Source organism: Rutilus rutilus (assembly GCF_951802725.1).
Source record: "Rutilus rutilus genome assembly, chromosome: 14".
Lineage (NCBI taxonomy): Eukaryota > Metazoa > Chordata > Actinopteri > Cypriniformes > Leuciscidae > Rutilus > Rutilus rutilus.
Window position 1 is genome coordinate 2,676,796 of NC_140219.1, and position 20,821 is coordinate 2,697,616.

The following is a 20,821-nucleotide window of genomic DNA, read 5'->3' on the forward strand; positions in this document are numbered from 1 at the left end:
TGCCGGGAGCAGCAGCTCATTTGCATTTAAAGGAACAGACACAAAATCGTGCGTTTTTGCTCACCCTCAAAAAGTGACAATTTTAACATGCTATATAAAAATATCTGTGGGGTATTTTGAGCTAAAACTTCACACACAGCAAAAGTACTTCAGATCCATTGAAATGGAGGCAGATTAGTGCCAACTGGTGGAAAAAAAGAAAAGAAAATCATCTGTAATACCATGGTGTAGCCACTAGATGTCTGTATAGTCCTATATATGATTATATCCAGGGCTATGTATTCCCTCGTTACTGAGAACAGTGTTTTCAGACATAATTACTAATTGCTAACATACTGTATTTTTCATATTTCCCATTTGCTTTCTATGGTGGTCCTTTTTGACCGCTTACAACACAAGTGTGATTATTATTTATTTACGACTATTTAACCTTTTCGAATCATTTTTTGTGATCACATAGCAAATGTCAGCAATTTTCGTATCATTCCAGTGAAGTTACGATTTTTGAAAATTCGAAATATATATATATATTTTTTGGTCTAAAAGAACTGAACAACACCAGAGGGTAAATGTCATGAAAATATTGTCATAAAAAAAAACAATAGGCTTCCTTTTCAAAATAAGCAAAATATAATTTATCTGAATTAATTATGAGGTAAAATATGACCTGGACATGTTTTTGTGAGACTCAACTTTACATAAACGTCAACTTTGAGTATTATTATTATTATTATTATTATTATATCATAATCAGACCATCATCATAACTTTTTTTTTTTTATCCAGTTGGTTAGTTTTAGTGGCAAACATTCCCGTTTATTCTGTTTTTAGCACTTACAGAAACCCCAGAATCTCATTGTAAATCACACGTCACCTTCATTCACTTCATCGTTCTCTTTGTCCACTTGTGCTTTCAGTACGTAGCGTTTGATGAGGCGCTTCATAATTTGCTGTGCGCAGGGAATCAGACGAAAGAGAGATCAGAGAAACTGATGAAATCTGCAGTGATGATTCATCATATGAGCGAGAGAGAGAGAGAGAGGGAGAGAGAGTGAGAGAGAGGGAGAGAGGGGGAGAGAGAGAGGGAGAGAGAGGGAGAGAGAGAGAGAGAGGGAGAGAGAGAGAGGGAGAGAGAGAGAGAGAGAGAGAGAGAGAGAGAGGGAGGGAGAGAGAGAGAGAGAGAGGGAGAGAGGGAGAGAGAGAGGAGAGAGAGATAGAGAGAGGGAGAGAGATAGAGAGAGAGAGAGAGATAGATAGATAGAGAGAGAGAGAGAGATAGAGAGAGAGAGAGAGAGAGAGAGAGAGAGAGAGAGAGAGAGAGAGAGATCAGTGTTCTTACATGATAGCGTGTGGGTTGGTTTAAGATGCTGTTGAAGCTGTGTGAGTCGGGCATCCTCATGCTGGACTGGGTGAAGAGGTTCAACTGCAAGCATTGTGAAATATTGATTATTAATAAACAGTATTTACATCATACATTTCTGGCGGATTTGTTTCTACAGCGGATTAGGAACATTTCAGTAGCTGATATCAAAACCAGCAAAATTTTACAATACCACAACAAATCCTAATATGCTCTTAATTCATTTATTCATTAATCTCATACATTTAACAGTTATATAATATTAATATTAAATATCCATTCATCCATTCCTTCTCCAAACCGCTTGTCCTGAGGATCGCGGTGATGCTGGAGCCTTGAAATTAAATAATGAAAAATACATTTAAATACTAACAAATGAGAGCAAGGCAAGTAAACAGTTAATAATAAAATAGTGAACAAATAAATCAAAAGAAATAAAACAAAAATAGTAGAATAAAGACATAAGTGATGTTCTTGGGTATCTAGCCGCAGTTTAAAGTGTTCAAGTGAACATTCAACAATTGATAACATTTCAGAAGTAAATCAAATGTAAAATCAAAATGATTATATGTATAACTTTTGGCCACCAGGGGGCGACACACACCGCTGAAATCACAAGACTTCTTATTCTTAACTAAAACTAAAACTAGCAAAAAAATCTTTTTGGTAATTGGAATAAAGCTTAACAAAAATAAAACAGAAAAATCACATGAAAAAAATGTAACTTAAAAACAGAAAGGTTGCCTTGGCAAGAACTAAAATGATTAAAACTGAAATAAAACAATAAAGAAATGTTAAAAGCTATATATACAATATTATATTATCCCAGTGTTATTTTAGTTAATTTTAGTTCATATATTTTTTATTTTTCATGTAATTTTAGAAATTTCATTATGGGCTTTTATCATTTTATTTTTTTTATTTAATTTTTTATATCTCTATTTAGGTAAAAAAAAAATTGCTCTTTCAGTTTCAGTTTTTATTTACTTCCAGTGCTTCAACTTCAACTTATTTCAGTTTATTTCTAAAAATTTGTTCAGTTTAAGTTTTTCAATTAATATTAATATTTTATTTCATTTTATTTCAATTAACAGAAATAGTTTTCGATGGTTAAATAGTTTTTCAATAGTTAAGTTTCGATAGTTTCAAAAGTTTGAGAACTTTTGGGATATTGTAAGTACACAACTGCAGGAAATATATCCCACTGTGCAAGTGATTTTTGGATATTTTATTACAAAAATCTTACATATTGTAGCTTTAAAGCATAATTCAGGCTTGACCTGCAAACTAAGGGTCATTGTTACAAGTATTGTATGCTATCCGCTCGCTAGGAACGGTTTTTCTTCGTGGAAGTTTTGCGTTTGGTGAGCGGATAAAATATTAAAACTCAGTCAAATCTATATTTTGTGTACAGTTATTTAATTATGCCATCCAGTATCGTGGACTCGCTCTCTTGTTTCACACAAACGCTGCCGCCATTTTGCGACGATTGTTTTGTACACTTTTGGAATATAAAATACAAACAGGTACGATTTTAAAACAGTTTCAATCTCAAATCAATATCTCTTATCCCCATAATTAAATGCTGTATAATAAGCGTTATGACTGTATACCGGATCTCTTAAATGTCCGTCTAGTTTGAACTTGCCGCTGCAACGGCTCTCTCCGTGAAGCTTTGCGTTTAAAGAGCTAATAAAATATTTTAACTCAAATCAATATTTCGTGTCTAATTATTTACTTATGTGACAAGTATCCGTGTTAATGTTGGATTATGAGATACACACAGGTATGATATTTTCGGGGGAGAACCACCGGCTGGATGTACATTATCCCTTATTAAACAAGTCTCAGAGTGATTTTTCCCTAGCATTATTTCATGATTGTTGTAGTGAAATATTGATTTTGGCAAATGCCCAGTGCATCTGAATCCAGGTAAGGGCAATATGTGACCCTGGACCATAAAACCAGTCAGATGGATCAATTTTTGGACATTGAGATTTATACATCATCTGAAAGCTGAATAAATAAGCTTTCCATTGATGTATGGTTTGTTAGGATAGGACAATATTTGGTCGAGATACGGCTATTGTAAATCTGGATTCTGAGGCAAAAAAAATCGAAACATTGAGAAAATCTCCTTTAAAGTTGTTCATTTATGTTGGCGATTGTGCTGCATTCACTCACAGAAATACATGTTTTATATATTTACGGTAGGAAATTTACAAAATATCTTCATTGAACATGATCTTTACTTAATATCCTAATGATTTTTGGCATAAAAGTAAAATTGATAATTTTGACCCAATGTATTGTTGGCTATTGCCACAGATATACCCGTGCGACTCGTGACTGGTGACGTGATCCAGGGTCACATATTTGATTGCGGGGATGTTTTAGAGGTTACAACTGTATTATAGGGTGCTTTCACATCTGTAGTTCGGTTCATTTGGTCCGGACCAAGGGTTTGTCAGGCGTTTTGGTTCCTTTTCACACCACACTGATCGCTCTGGTCCGGATCAGTTTATGAGTTGCTGAAACGAACCAAAATGCAGTCACGTGACAACATCCACATCACTCATTGGCCAGATGTGTCTTGAACGCATTTCCATAACTGCACTTCGATTAGTCAGAATTAACGTGCGGGAAAATTCCAACAGAACTCCCGGAAGTAAACAAAGAGGAGGAAATCCGTCAGACAACTCGCCGCTGTTTCCTATGGAGAGACGACTGCGTGGGCTGAACTTCTGAGTTTTTGATTTACCCTGGTAATCCAGAGTTCTCGCGAGAGCACAAGCTGAATTTGCTCAGCGAGTGACTCTGGCGTCGAGTAATGATGCTCATTAAATATGCACTTGTATCCGAGCTGCACCAATCACAGCGGGTTATCTGATATAGGCGGGGCAGAGGCGAGATGACGACAGCGCTGTGACGTCGAAGTCATTAGTAAACATTGCGAGATGGCTATTGATGAACACCAGTTGTTTGAAACGGCTTTGGCCGCTACAATGAACGAGTTAGACTTGGCTTTCTATCTAAAAGAGGAACAGAAGACGCCGTTCGAATCGTTCCGTCGCAAGAAGGGCGTTTCTACTGTTTTGCCGACCGGATACGGCAAGAGTCTAATCTCCCAGTTAGCTCCGCTGGAAGCTAAGCGATAACTTGTTGTGATTGGTCGTAGTGTTATCCAATTGCATGCATTGAGATTTTCAAATGCATGCTTGGTGCCGCCCCTCGAGCTGGACAAGTTTCATTAGTCGACGCCAGAACTTTGTTAATGAAACATCATGTGTGAAAGCACCCATAGAAATACAACATAATTGAGCTCATTATAACAGCTTAAACCTGAGAGCCAAATGTTCCCTGACGCTCACGCAACGGATTCGACATCTGAGATCTGAGACTCTTTCCTCCTCTCGTCAGTGTGTCAATCCCCACATCCCACGGGAGACGCTGTCCTGACCGGAGGGAACGAGACGAAGCCTCGGCCACAGATGAATCACATTAATGTTCTCGCTCTCACAGATCATCCTCTCCCAGCTCTTCATCTTCGCTCTCTTCCTCGCGCATCGATTCTCTCCGCAGGCCAAACACGCTCAGAACTATCCGTCTTTCTCATGGAAACACTAAAACAACGGGTTTGCTCGGGAAATGTCAATTAGTTAATTAATGACACTGAGAGGGATTATGCACTCTTTATTGGACAGATAGATCACTGACTTATTCTCACTGGACAAAAAGAACAGTCTTATTGAGAATGGAGGAAGACTGATGGAGAATTAATCGTCTGGAGTGTATTATCACAGAGAGAGAGAGAGAGGAGGACAGAGAGAGAGAGTTTATCCTTTAAACTCTGAACGAAGGTGAAGAACTGAGACAGAGCGAGAGAATAGAGGAGAGAAATCATGCATCATTCAAAAGTTCACACTCACACACACACACACACATGCAAACTCACACACTCTTTCTCACACACACACACAAACTTTCTCACTCACACATTCTTTCTCACACACACTCTGGATTTGGAGTTGTCCATGCCCAGCTCCACATCTTGCTTCATGCGTCTGCGGCACCGGAGCAGGTTCATGAGTCTCTTCACACACACACACACACACACACACACACACACACACACACACACACACACACACACACACACACACACACACACACACACACACACACACACACACACACACACACACACACACACACACACACACACACACACACACACACACACACACACACACACACACACACACACATCTGGTTTACTATCTTTGAGGGGACTCTCCATAGACTTAATGGTTTTTATACTGTACAAACTGTATATTCTATCTCCTTACACTAACCCGACCCCTAAACCTACCCATCACAGAAAACTTTCTGCATTTCCAAAAAAACTCATTCTGTATGATTTATAAGCTTGTTTACCCATGAGGACCTCAGTTTAGGTCCCCACTGTGACACGAGTCCCCATGAGTCTGTGTGCATTCAGGTTGAAGTCCCCACCGGGATAGAAAAACATGAACACACACACAAACACACACACACACACTCACACTCACACTCACTCACCCTGGATTTGGAGTTGTCCATGCCCAGCTCCACATCTTTCTTCATGCGTCTGCGGCACCGGAGCAGGTTCATGAGTCTCTTCACACACAGATAGAAGGACTTCGGGCTCGGGACGATGCTGAACGGAGGAGGGAGAGTCTTGCCGTTATCAAAATACGAGAGCCAGAGTTTAGAGCGGGCGAACTTCCACTCCACATCTGCATCGTCCTGCGAGAAACACACAGTATTAAACACACAGAAATCCTCACAGCATCAGACAGAGGTCAGAGACTCTCAGAACACGAGGAAGCTCTCGGCCCGTGGGTTTGTCCCCGCTGCTTCAGTGCTCAACTGTTGCATTTGGTATTTATGACCATTTTGCACACACATTTAGTCACATTTACTGTAAGAAGTCAAAAAAGAAAAAGAAAAAAAAAGGCAAATTCACTGTAAAAAAGGGGATTTTACTTGAATTAAGCTGTTAAAAAATCATTAAAAATGAATTCTTAAAAAAAAAAAAGTTTATATACATTTGTGATTTTTGGATATTTTTTTTTTGATTATGTCTCTCACAGTGGACATGCACCTACGATGACAATTTCAGACCCCTCCATGATTTCTAAGTGGGAGAACTTGCAAAATAGCAGGGTGTTCAAATACTTATTTTCCTCACAGTATATATAAAAAGGTTTAATTAAATTAATTCAACTTAAAAAAAAAAAAAAAAAAGTATTACAATGATTTTTATGTAAAACAAATAGCTTTGAAGTCCTGAGAAATCTGAGTTAAGTGAGTGAGGATGAGAGATCAGGATAATTCTGAGTAGTGATGTTGTGCGGTCGACTAGTTGTTTGATCTGCAGTGTTTTGTTGTTTTAGCCGTAATGGGTTTGTGACATTTCTGTCTCCACACCTCTCCTCTGGAGATCTGAAGTACGGGCCATTTGCACAAGTGTAATTGCTCAGCGAGAGCTGAAACCCGTCTCGTATCCTTCTGAAAGATTACAGTCATTTTAACAGCAGTGTTTAACATGCAGCTCAGGGTCTTTCTCCCGGAGGATTAGTGGAAACACAGAGGACAAGCTTGATCTGATTACAGATGTATTTTGGGCAAAGAAGCCCATAAAGATCTATAACTCAAATATACTCTTAAAATTAAAGGTTCTTTACTGGCATCTGTGGTTCCATGAAGAACCAAGAAATGAAATGAAAGGTTCTTCATAGTGGAAAAAGGTTCTTTATATTACTCAAATGTTCTTCACACTAAGAATGATGGTTCTTTTAAGAACTGATCACTGAAGGGTTCTTTGGGGAACCAAAAATGGTTCTTGATGCCATTCCCAGCTAACGGGGAACATTATCAGAATATTCTGGAAAGGTTCTCTCAAAGTTATGAACTAACGTTCTTCCAGTGATGTTAACAAAATGTTCGTTCAAAGTTATCTGGTCTTTAATAATGTTCTGAAACGTTAGCAAAAACAGTTTATTCGGGGACAGCCTTAGCAATTTGGGGATGTTATGATTGCCTAACGATTATACACTGGCCGGGAAGCCGATATTTAAAAGTGAAGCGTTTGTTTACCTCAGGGTTTGTAAAATATCCCACGTGCACGCGCACTCAAATACGAGATTTTGATTTCTACCCTGGCTTGACGTCACGACGGTGGAGGATATGCCATATATGGACAGCGCAGCAGGAAGCCACGCCCTACCCCTCTCCCCCTCTCCCCCTCATATTCATTCGGTAAAGAAAGATGGAGAAACCAAGTGCACACCTGCGTTGCTCTGTGGGTGACCGCCATAAACAGCATTCTAATGTGTTTTCTCTACCCAAAACGGACGAAACTATCAGGGATCAGTGGATGAAATTCATTTTTAATGACGCTGTCCCAACAACCCTTTCAACTGGCCTAACGTTTGGTGTCTGCGCTAAACATTTTACACAGGATTCATTTAGTAATTTGGGACAATATCAGGCGAAGTTGGCCTCGAAGCTCCGTTTGGGAAAAGGTGCCATCCCCACCATCAGAGACCTGCCTGAAATTGAAACGGTAAGACTGTGTTTTTATTGCTCTACTGTGTGTACGTTAACAAACCTCAGCTAACTGCTAATGCGGCTATTGTATGTAACGTTAGCTTCGAGATAAACACGGTGAATGGACTCTACGAATGCTATCCACATCTTTCCACTTTGTTTTACACAACAGTAGTGATGGTACAGGAGTCCATGGTCAGTGGCTAAAACTGTTTGCTAGACCATATCGCATATATCTTAGTTCAAATTTGCGCTCTGCTCCCCGCGCCTCCGCTCTTCCTTTTCCACTCTGCGTGCGTGTTTAGAGCATGTTATGTTATGAGAGATGAATTATGACTACTTCAGAAACCCCAGCACAATAGGAACTACCAGACAGTGACATTAGTGTACGGTGAAATAAAGTCTTTCACTTCAGAAAAACTGACTTTCTTGTCCTGTCAGCTGTTATCCTGTGCTCGGAGCGCACACTCAATACACGCGTAAATGCGGAGGCGCCCGCGCTGTGTATCGCCTCACTGATCAAGGGCAAAAGAAACTACGAGCATGCAACGCCGTTACGTTGAAAATTACACGAAATAAAAGTAAAGCAGGTATGATTAGGTCGCGGCAGGGTCTGGTTCATTGACAACTTGCGCCATTATGTCAGTTTGTAATGATATGCTAAAGAGTTACCTGCGCTGTCAACCCCCCTCCTTCCTGCAACCAATCAACGCGCCCCTCATTTGCATTATTATAATGACCGTCCACGACAGCCAAAACATCGCATCAGATCTCACGAGACAATAATGCCTTTAGAAATAAGGGTCTGAGGAGCTCTGTGTTTATTTTTTTTCCACTTTTTTTTTTAGAAGTGCCTGAAAGACTATAATAGAGCGTTGGGTATCCAAGGTAACACGAGGTCATGACTCCTTTAAAATAGCTTGAATGTAACCCGACACCCTTGCCTCATTTAGTATGCGCGGTTCTATGAATTTGCAAATGAGCCCCGCCTCCACTCACTCACTCAGCTCAGAGATCCACTGGTTGACGATCACACGTTGATCTGATTGGTTACAAGGTAGTTTGTGACGTCAGAAACACCAGCGATTTCAAAGCGTGTTTTTGAGATTGTCTTTGGTTCACTGCAGTTTTAAGGAGAAAATACTCAACAATGGTGTCGACTTATGAATTTAAATATTTTATTTATTTATATTTATATAGCACCTTTAACCAAAGCGCTAAACCATTTTTAAACTAAGTGGTACATTGAAAAGAAAAGGCTGAAGGAAGAAGGTACGTTTATTGGGCAAGGGTGAGTAAGCAGGGTGGTGCTACAGTGAGAACAGAGGCTATGGCAGGGTTGGGCAAGCAAGCAGAGTCCTGACCGGGGGTTAGGGGCTAGGATATGCAGTGGGATGGGCTAGGGTGAAAAGATGAGTTTTAAGGGAGGAGCGAAAACTGCGTAGTGTAGGGGACTGTTTTATATGGAGTGGGAGTTTATTCCACTGAAGGGGAGCCAGGAGGGAAACGGGATTGGGCACAGGGCGAGGGTGGGACCGAGAGGGACAGCAGAGATTGAGAGCGTAAGGGACGGGAGGGAACATAGTAGGTGATAAGTGCAGCCAGGTAGGGTGGGGCAAGACCATGGAGGGATTTGTAGACTACGGTAAGGAATTTAAATAAGCAGCGATAGTAAACAGGGAGCCAGTGTAGCTGGTGGGGAAGAGGGGAGGTGAGAGGAGTGGGGTAGGTTGAATATAATATGGGCAGAGGCATTTTGAATTTTCTGTAGTGGTGTGAAGGCGTAGGAGGGAAGGCCAAGAAGGAGGCGGGTGAAGATGAGGGCATGAACCAGGAATTTAATGGCAGAGAAAGAGATGGAGGGGCGTATTTTGCGGATGTTGAATAGGTGGAATCGACAGGTGTGTGTAGTGGCCGAGGTTTGAAAGCGTCAAAGATGACGTTGAAGTTGCGAACAGAGTTAACCGGAATGAGGGACATGGGAGGGAATGAGATGGTGGGGGGGGTAGAACGGGAGGGGAAAAAAAGGATGAAGGGTGTCGTCGAAAATCTGGGTGTCGTCAGCAAATAAATGGTGGGGGAAATTAAATGAAGAAATTAGAGCTTCAAGAGGTGAGGTGTACAGAAAGAATAACAAGGGTCCGAGGACAGAGCCCTGGGGAACACCAACAGTCAGATGGGAGGGGGGAGAAGTGAAGCTGTTGAAAGCAACAGCAGTGGTGTGGGAAGATAGGTATGAGTGCAGCCAGCTAAGGGGTGTTCCAGAAATGCCGAGGTTGGAAAGGGTGGAGAGGAGAATGGGATGATCAACTGTGTCAAAGGCAGCAAAGGAGAGATCAAGGAGAATGAGAATTGAAGAGAGGCCAGCATGAGAGGAGTTGGCCAGATGATTCTGGACAGTGAAGAGAGCAGTCTCCGTGGAATGGAAAGGACGGAAACCAGATTAGAGTCGGGGGTAGAGGGAGTCAGAGGTGTGGACTCGAGTCATGTGACTTGGACTCGAGTCAGACTCGAGTCATGAATTTGATGACTTCAGACTCGACTCGACAAAATGTACAAAGACTTGCAACTCGACTTGGACTTTAACATCAATGACTCGTGACTTCACTTGGACTTGCGCCTTTTGACTCGAGAAGACTTGCTACTTCCCATGAAAACTGGGGGGAAAAATGTCCACATGGCCGCGCCGCTCTCAGTTTATCTGCATCTGTGAAAAAAATGTGCACCACCTGTATGCATGCAGAGAGCACGCGCGCTGCCTGCACGACATCCAATCACTGTAGTCCCACGTTGTTTTGATTCGACAGCATCTAACGCCCGTTTCACACATACTCCGTTTGCAGTGCGTATGCGCCAGCGGGTGCGTATTTTTTTCCGTACCCATGTTAACAGGTTAGAGCTTTCACACTGCACGCGGTTGCAGTCCGTCGATCCGTTCCAGGTGCGGTGCGTATACAGCAGTGCCGCGATCGTTTCCGCACCGAGTCTATTTCTGCTGTGCTGCACATGTGCTGCACGCGCTGAATTAAAGTGACAGCGCATGTTTCGTGGTCAACATGAACACAGATTGACCTAAAAATTTAGTAATTTCACCATAAATGTGATTAATTAAATAAAATGTAGTAATCTCACCATAAATGTATTTAATTAAATACTATTTTCACTTTAAGACCAGGGTAAAGCAATGAAAACTACAATTTACCTCAACAAGGCGACATAATGAGCAAATCTCGTCTCATTCGTGGAGGTGAAAAACATGTTCCTTGTTACATGCAAGATTTATTGTATTAATTTAAATATAAAATAAAAGGCATGAGAGTCGGCTGTTTTTTTTATATAAGTAGCCTACATGGTTAAATATTTGACCACTTGCTTTAGGAACTTAATATAAGTAGAAGTAATGCATTGAATAATAGTCCTACGTTGTTTAAATTGTGTTTAAACGTGCATAGTATACGTCTATTAAAGAGTGTATATGTGTACAAAGAGAATCGCAATGCTGAGACGTAAGACCGGGGTAGCCTAAATCAAGGGAAAATACATATTTCAACAAGGCAACATAACACTCGTCTCATTCGTGGAGGTGGAAAAACAAGTTCTTTGTGACATGCGAGATTTATTGTATAAAGATTTAAATTATGCAAAAGAAAGAGTATGAGTCTGCTGTTTTTGTCAATTTTAAGTTTTAATTTAAAATGTAGGCTATGCGATTTTAATATAAGTACATGGTTAAATATTTTACCACTTGTTTGAGCAACTTAATATATAATTATATAAGAGTAATGCATTAAATAATACGTTGTTTAAAATGTATTTAAACGTGAATACGTCTATTAAAGAGTGTATACGTGTGTACAAAGAGAATCGCAATGCTGGCAAAAAAATTTTTTTTAATAAAAGATGCTAATAACTTCTGGATTTGAAATACAAATAGTGAGTATGTATTTGTGGTACAGCCGCGGATCACGCACTGCAAACGCAGCATTATGTGAAAGCACTATTGCGCGTGCTGGTCTTGCACCGCATACGCACTGCAACACGCATTCCAATTATATTATCAGGTTGGTCCAGTTTTTCAGAAGTGATAATTTTGAGGAGTGAGGATTTTATTGATGACATGTTTAAAAAGGTTTAGGCTAAAACGACCCATGTCTATTTGAAAGTTAAACTGTTTTGCAATATGAGGTTAATACAATACAGGACTGAAGCTGCATGCTGTGCATTGTTCTAGTGCAATATGCTGTTGAAATACAAGCATTTTTTGTGAAAATAAAATTCTGTTTTTTACTGTATTTGATTATAAATCAAAGTATAAAAAGAGGTTTAAATAAATACAAATCTTACAGACGTACATGATTTGTATACATTTTATTTCTGTGGTAAGAGGACTTGAAATGACTCGAAACTAAAATGGTAGGACTTTGGACTCGACTTGAGACTTGTTGGCTTTGACTTTTGACTCGACTCGGGACTTGCCTCATCTTTGACTCGACTTGACTCGGGACTCGAGGGCAAAGACTTGAGACTTACTTGTAACTTGCATAACAATGACTTTGTCCCACCTCTGGAGGGAGTTGACGGATATGTATTGTGATAGGTGTACGTGAACTAGACGCTCAAGGAGTTTTGAAATATGGAAGAAGAGAGATTGGGCGGTAGTTGGCAGTGCAGGCAGGGTCGAGAGTGTTTTTTTTTATTGGTTTGACTTAAAGCTTATTAAAAACACCACATAGACATAAACAACATTAAAAACTGGATTTTCACCACAGGGGGACTTTAAATCTTGATTATGATGAACTTGTTCTTAAGTTTCGGCGTTGGTGATTTTAATCTGAACTCTTAATTCAAGTGAAAATAGTGCGTGGGAAAATAACTCGCCTCTATCTCCTGGTACGAGCTGTTTATCATGGCAATAAGCATGTTGAGCAGAACCACCACCATGGTCACGTTGTAGATCCCATAAAGCACGTAGCCGATGTTCTCGATAAATTTATGATCATATTTCAGAACCACAGAGGACACTTCAGACAGCCCGAATATGGACCAAAAGAGCGTTTTAAAACTCTCCTCAACCCTGTGAACACAGACGAGAGGGAAGAGAGTGTTTACAGTCAACATGAAGCTTCGCTAACACGTTGTACATCAGTAATGTGATGCGAGACTGATATTTAACAAGAAAAAGATGTGCACACAAAAACACAAAGGTGCCAGAAAAGCGAAACCATTTTTGGTTCACCAGTGAAAAAACCTGCTAATAATCTGGAGATCCACAAAAAAAACAAAAAAACATTTTGTGCAATATAAGATTCTTCATGGAATCACACATAGCAAAAAATAAGCTTTATTTTTAAAAGGGGTGGTATAATGCTTTTCACAAGATGTAAAATAAGTCTGATGTCCCCAGAGTGTGTGTGTGAAGTTTTAGCTCAAAATACCCCACAGATATTTTTACAACGCACAGTTTTTGTGTCTGTCCCTTTAAATGCAAATGAGCTGCTGCTCCTGGCACAGGGGGCGGAGCTTCAAGAGCTTGCACTCACACAGACACACACTGAAAATTTCAACAACTTTTAGCCTTTTATGTTCAAACCAGAGTCGAACAATGATGGAGAGACTCAAGAAGTGACAACATGTAGAAGCAACAGGACATTTCTGAATGGTTAGTTGATGAGTTTATGCAGCTTATGTGTAGTTATCTTCTAGTCACTGATTAGCATATTCTGTCTTGATAATCTATAAATCGTGTTCAAGGGGCGGGGTATGTAAATTCTAGGGTTGGTGATGTCACTAACCCGGGAGGAATGTGGTGTAGTCTCTACCAGCCGTTTGTTGTAGTCCTTAAAAAGCGATTTCTATAAATATCTCCCTTTGCTTTGAACTTTGCGCGTTGTAACTTTGCAGATGTTGTTTATGCTCAAACAGCAACATTACACACTAACTAAAGTTAGAAAAGTGAAATCATAATCAACCACCCCTTTAAAAGTGTATTTTATCTTCAGGAATTAGCTGGATTGTGTCTCTATGAAACATTAAAGCACATTGTAACATCAGTAGAAAAGTAAAATCATTTCAGAGGCAGAGAGCAATATATTAAATATTTATAAAACAAGCTTTTTTTGTGTGTTTGGAATAATGTGCACAGATTTTGATTTAATGCCAGTGTTATTTATATACTATTATAGTATTTATTCATATTTTGAATTAGCTTTTATTTTTATATTTTCAAGTTTAAGTCATTTTTGTATGTTTTTGTCAATTTTATATAACTTTTTCTTTACAGCTTTAATAAATTTTATTTCAGTTTTTAGTAACTTTAGAACTTTAACTTGAAAAAATGAGAAATGTTGCCTTGGCAAATAACTGAAAGAAAATTAGTATATATAAAAAATTGTAACTGAAATTGAAATGACTGAAAATGTTTTTTAAAAATAGTTTTAGTTTTAGCTAACAATTACAACACAACAAAATATAGTTTGTTAATGTTTTAATTTATTTTTATTTTATTTTATTTTAACATTAATTTAGGTAAAGTTGTAGTAATTTTGTTGTTTTTGTCATTTTTTATTAGTTTCTGTTTTTTTTAATAAAATAAGTATATAAAGTTTGTGAATGTTTATTTTGTTTTTGTTTTAGCATCAGTGTTCTTTTAGTTTCAATGAGATCATACAATTATAGTTTTAATATTTTGTTTCTTATTTTTTAAATTCACTTTAATTTTAGTTAAAATTTTTATTAGTTTTTTTATTATTAAAATGTCTATGTAGATTTTATTAACTTTTATTTTTAGATGATTTAGTTAAAATTATTTTAGTGCCAGTGTTATTTATATACTATTATAGTATTTATTGATATTTTGAATTAGCTTTTATTTTTATATTTTCAAGTTTAAGTCATTTTTGTATGTTTTTGTCAATTTTATATAATTTTTTCTTTACAGCTTCAATGTACAGCACAGCAATCAATTTAGTAACTTTAGAACTTGAAAAATGCTGCCTTGGCAAATAACTGAAAGAAAATTAGTATATATATATATATATATAAATAAATAAATAGTTTTAGCTAACAATTACAACTGTTTCATGTTGACTTTAAATATGAACTGGCTTAGTGGTTGGTGTGAGTAAAAAAACACCCAATTACTGTAAGTAAGTACTAGAGAGTAAAATGGACAACGGTGTAACATTTCAACATTTTTAAGTAAAATCCGCTGGGATAGTAGGAGAATGACATTAATGTAAATGTATTTTCTGGTGTAAATAAACATCCTCTGCTCAGAATGATGTGCTCTATTGTTTGAGTACATACATTAGCTGACTTGTCAGACTTGTTTCATCACTTCTCGCTCGCTGCGAAACAAACCTCGTCCTGTCGGAGTCACCCTGCTGTGAAATGAGCTCCAGCACTTTTGATGCGGGAAAACCAAGAGCTCATTTCACTGGACTGACACTTTCACTGTATCTCCACCTGAGAGACCACATGTTCAAGCAGACGACCATCTTACACAGATGTACGGCCACATACACTGTGAGGAGTAACATACTCAGTCAAAAAAAGAAATTCACTGTGAAAAAAAGGAATTCACTTGAATTAAGCTATTTATAATCTTAATATTTAAAAAATTTTTTTTTTTTATTAAATTATTGTATAGTTAAAAAATGTAATTAAAAAATACAAATTCAACTGTAAAATGGTTAAAAACCATAACAAAATAAATACAAATAATCTTAATCTAAAAAGATAAATTAAATATTATAATTTTATATTTTTAATATTAATTTCGAAATAAAAAATAATGTAAAAATTTGAATAGTTAAAAAAACCTGTTATAAAATATATATAAAAAATTGCTTAAAAATGATTTATTTTCATTTTTTAAACAATCTTAATTTTTAAATAAAAAAAAATTCATTTGATTTTGATTTAAAAAAACAATTAGAATAAGTAAAGAAAAAAAAGAAAAACATGTTTTTAAAAATATTACAAAAAAAAAAGAAAAAATGTAAAATTATTTTAAGATATTAAAATGATTATTATTTGGTAGTACTTAGAAATATGTGTTAAGTGTGTCAGGATGGTCGACTAGTACAAGAACATGTGGTCTGGTAGACGTGATCTATTAAACTATTTACACCTGGTTATCTCAACTAGTGCGTTTTGAAAATATGTAGTTATGCACATCCCTAATTGTACATATTTTTGTGAAGTAATGTTTCCTCAAACAATATATTTTGCAGAACATGGACACTGAAAATTGTGTGAAAGTAAATCCAAGACCAGTTTTTGTCAATCAAAAATTGCTAGTAAATTTCACAAATAATTACAAAGAAATGGTAAATAAACATGAAATATTGAAGTAGAAAGATTGAAATAGTATTCTCTTGTAAATAACTGTCACTCACGTGGTGAAGGCGGGATTGACCTTTGCCCCCAGATAGTATGAGTAGAGGATGAACATGCCGATCATGAATGCGAGGAAGACCATGATGAAGAGCACCATGAACTTGAAGATGTCCTTGACGGTTCGCCCCAGGGAGATCTGGAGCGGCCCGAAGCTCTCGTTGGCCGGGAGAATGTAAGCGATGCGAGAGAAGCTGAGGACCACAGCGATGGCGTACAGGCCCTCGGAGATCAGCTGAGGGTCCGACGGAAGCCACTTATCTCTCGCTGAAACAGTCAGAGGAACAGTAGTGTGTTTAAATGTTAGATAATTAATCAGGCTGGTGTATCGGTCTATCAGTGTGCCAAGGGGTGGTTGATTATGATTTGACTTTTCTAACTTTAGTTAGTATGTAATGTTGCTGTTTGATCATAAACAACATCTGCAAAGTTACGACGCTCAAAGTTCAAAGCAAAGGGAGATATTTGCTTTTACAGAAATCTCTTTTTAAGGACTACAACAAACGGCTGGTAGAGACTACACCACATTCCTCCCGGGTTAGTGACATCACCAACCCTAGAATTTACATAAACCCCATTATCAAGATTATCAAGACAGAATATGCTAATCAATGACTAGAAGATAACTACACATCAGATACATAAATTCATCAACTAACCATTCAGAAATGTCCTGTTGCTTCTACATGTCGTCACTTCTTCTCGAGTCTCTCCATCTTTCTGACTCCGGTTTGAACATAAAAGGCTAAACGTTTTTGAAATGTTCAGTGCATGTGTGTGTGAGGTAAAATGACACAAGCTTGTTGAAGCTCCGCCCCCTGTGCCGGGAGCAGCAGCTCATTTGCATTTAAAGGGACACACACAAAAACGGTGCGTATTTGCTCACCATCAAGTGATAATTTTAACATGCTATATAAAAATATATGTGGGGTATTTTGAGCTAAAACTTCACACACACACTCTGGGGACATCAGAGACTTATTTTACATCTTGTGAAAAGGGCATTATACCACTCCTTTAAAATATTAATGTAATTGATCTTTCATTTTTGGCCAAATACAAGGATTGCTTGTCACAGTGAGCATTATGAGCAAATGTTTAAGATGATCTATTATCGTCCAGTGTTGATTTAGAATCTCGGATATACTGATTTGATACAATATAGTTTGTTAATGTTTTAATTTATTTTTCACTTTAATTTTAGTAAAAGTTTTAAGAATTTTGTTGTTTTTCATTTTTACTAGTAAAAGAAAAAAAAGTCTAGTTTTAGTTATTTTAGTATCAGTGTTCTTTTAATTTCGATGAGCTCATACTATAGTTTTAATAATACAGAAGTCACTTGTCTCTAGCTGAAAGAGTTAGAGGAACAGTGGTTCGTCTAAATGTTAGCTAATTAATCAGGCTGATGTATCGGTCTATCAGTGTGCCATGATTTTAAAGAATCATGTACTTGATCTTTAATGATCTTGATGATTACTCTCTGCTCTCTCAGACGATGACATCACTTCCTGTTGGCCACCGTAACTTCTGTTGGGTGCAGTTCGCAACCTCACCACTAGATGCCGCTAAAAATGACACACTGCCCCTTTAAGACATTCTCTCGGAGTGACAGCAGCGCTCAGACTCTCCTCACCGTATGTGAAGTATCTGATGTCTGGTGGCAGTGTGACCAGCGAGAGGTCTGCGGCGTGGATATTCTCATCCACATACTCCTGGGCTTTCATGGCCTGCATGAAGGCGAAAAACCGCGCGGTGAACGCGGCGATGAAGATGGAGAGCATGCCGAAATCCAGAACGTTCCAGAGCTGCATGATGTATTCCCTCGGCCCCTCCGTCCACAGCTCTTTACACTCCGACCACATCATTCCTGCAGAAAACACAGCGATTCTGATGGTCAACCATGAAAACACCACATTTTTCATTATCAGCTGTTATGGTGTGGCTGAAAATAGAACTTAATCTAAATTGTTTCTTGTGGTGAACGCCATGGGATTGTACAATTTTCCCAGTTGATCAGACAAGACAATCAAAGTGCAGAAAAAGCAGCACAACTGATTGTGGACTGAGCTCATGTGTTTTCATATTAGATATGAGGACATAAGAGATGAGAGAGAGATAAAGAGACAGAGAAAATGAATCAGACAATCAAAGAGCTGGAGGAGAACACAGTCTGACAGGGAAATCACTGTATGATAATTTTCTGTATGAAGCCTCAGCAAATTCTGTTAAAACGATGAACTACATTTGCATTGCACTTTAATTTGAAATCCAAGTTAGAAGAATGCCGAAGGAAATCCAAGTAATACATCGCTCAATTTAATCAGTCACGGAAAGCATGCTGGGATAGAACTGTGATTTAATCTCCAAAAGTATAAATCCATTACTTCACCAAACTCCCACGAGAGAAGCCAGAGGATTCAGTGAGAACAGGAGCTGGTGTTGAAGCGAGAAGGTCAGAGGTCAAGCTGAGCCCTCAACCGTCACCACTATAATCAACCTTCACACACACACACTTTACCAATGTTACACTAGCATGAGCACTAGAATCACATTCTAAATGAACATTCTAAACTCACACTTTGACTAAACATCCTAAACTCATAATGTACAAACAGGGCCTAAAATTAACACTCGCCAAGCGAGTATACGAGTAAAAATCGGTGTTGGCGAGTTTATGAAATGGTGTCAATCGCCAGTTGGCCAGTAAGTCGATCTTGGAAGCATTTTAAGTCGATCGCGAAGAGTTTTCAAAATCAGAGAAAAAAATATATATATATTTTTTTATTCATTATTATTTATTAATTTAAAATGCACCATGTGTGAGCCTATTGTGTGTAGTAAATGGTGTCTAGGGGAGGGAAATGGGTATATCTGTCCAATCAAATAGCCTATAGTTTACATATAATGTCTGTAAAACAACCGCTGACTTAAGCCTTGTTTATACTTTCGCCTTGCACCGCAGCGCTAGCCTCCGCTGACTGCGCGCGCACCTCCCCAAACAGACGAGGCATTTATACTTGACGCAACTGTTTTAGACTGAAAACCAGACCATACAACTGATTAAGACGCGCAAACTGGGTGCCGGTGTGATGAGATGTACTAATATCCGTCTGCTCGGGCAGATTCGGCTGAAAGTCGTGCATCTTCGGATGCGGAGGCGCGCGCGCTGTTACAATGACGTCATTTTTTGCAGCACGCGCACCTCCGCAAATGTTGAATTATAGTTGACAGTTTGTATAGTTATATACTATTTGTATAGTTAAATAAATATTTTGCTAGTGACTAACAGGCAACAAAGAATGTCAAAGTAGAACTACATTGTGGCCTTGTTTTTTCATAATTTTATGCAAGTGGTAGATCTTGGTTTACATTTGGACTTTGGATGTGATCTTAGGCTTGAAAAGGTTGGTGACCACTGCTTTAAATGTAATCAAAATGGACAATTCTTATTTTTTATGGAATATTGCAGTATTTATTCTAAACAATTTATCCGTGCACATTATTATTGTTTTAATAATCTTGAATCAGAATAACTTCCTCTTCAACATCTCTTCTCGGATGGTGTGGGCGGGGCAACCTGTCACTCACAATGAGATCAGCCAATAGCAAACCACAACCATCCAATCAATTCCACACAGACAACATCAAGCCCCGCCCACATTTGTTCTTGTTCCAGAAGCGTTTCACTACGTCACTTCCACTTCATGCACTTTAAGTGTCCATAGGGCGACACTCTTCTGGCTTGTAGAGTGAAAAATAACACCACTAATGGACTAATGGTAACTTTCACAATCCAAGCAGGTTCGATCGGTTAACACACTCACAGTGAGGATGGCTTTTTCACGTTAACATTTCAAATGTGTCGTCATTTACTGAGAGCCTGTCAACTCTGTCACTATCAAGGTGGAAACCAAACAACACTTTTTGGATTTTAGCACCATTCAAGAGAACAAGTCACATAGTATCATGAATAATTAAGAGCCACTGCAGCAATAGTGCAGGAATGAATCGCATCCTCACACTAATTTCAAACCTGGAAGATGAAAAAAGTCCCCAAAAAAACGTACTGCTTTCCTCTCAAAATGACAAATAACAGATGCACATATCTGTTTCAGCTAAGGACTTATATTGCCCTTAGGCTCATATTGTCCTGCATTAAAAAAGCGAAACATTTTCTTACACCAAATGTAATGAGGTGCACTCATTGTGGGAGTAACTCTCTGAACCACATACCAAATGGGAACTAAACTCAATCCAATCTGAGCTCTCTCAATGATGCATTGCCTGCGAAAAGCCTCACATTACTAAATCTATTTCACAATACGACAGTGATGAATGAACATGCCTCGTTGCAAACGGCTAGAAAATATTATGCTGAACAGTGCCTTTTTTGCTCGCTTTTTTCCTTTCTTGCTCGCTTTTTTCCTTTCTTGACGTGAGTGTGGAACTGTGCCTTCCTAAACGATAAGA

General features: G+C 38.4%; 1 protein-coding gene across 1 annotated transcript in view; it reads right to left on the reverse strand.

Annotated features, from left to right (window-relative positions):
- The window catches only part of trpc3 (transient receptor potential cation channel, subfamily C, member 3), a 56,552-nt gene that overhangs the window by 2,249 nt on the left and 33,482 nt on the right, over window positions 1-20,821 (reverse strand). The window contains exons 7-12 of the mRNA XM_084431069.1: window positions 17,985-18,218; window positions 16,354-16,618; window positions 12,833-13,028; window positions 5,942-6,148; window positions 1,340-1,423; window positions 875-950 (exon numbers count right to left, since the gene is read on the reverse strand). Of these exons, the coding sequence (XP_084287195.1) occupies window positions 875-950; window positions 1,340-1,423; window positions 5,942-6,148; window positions 12,833-13,028; window positions 16,354-16,618; window positions 17,985-18,218 (1,062 nt within the window). The remainder of the gene's footprint in view (window positions 1-874; window positions 951-1,339; window positions 1,424-5,941; window positions 6,149-12,832; window positions 13,029-16,353; window positions 16,619-17,984; window positions 18,219-20,821) is intronic.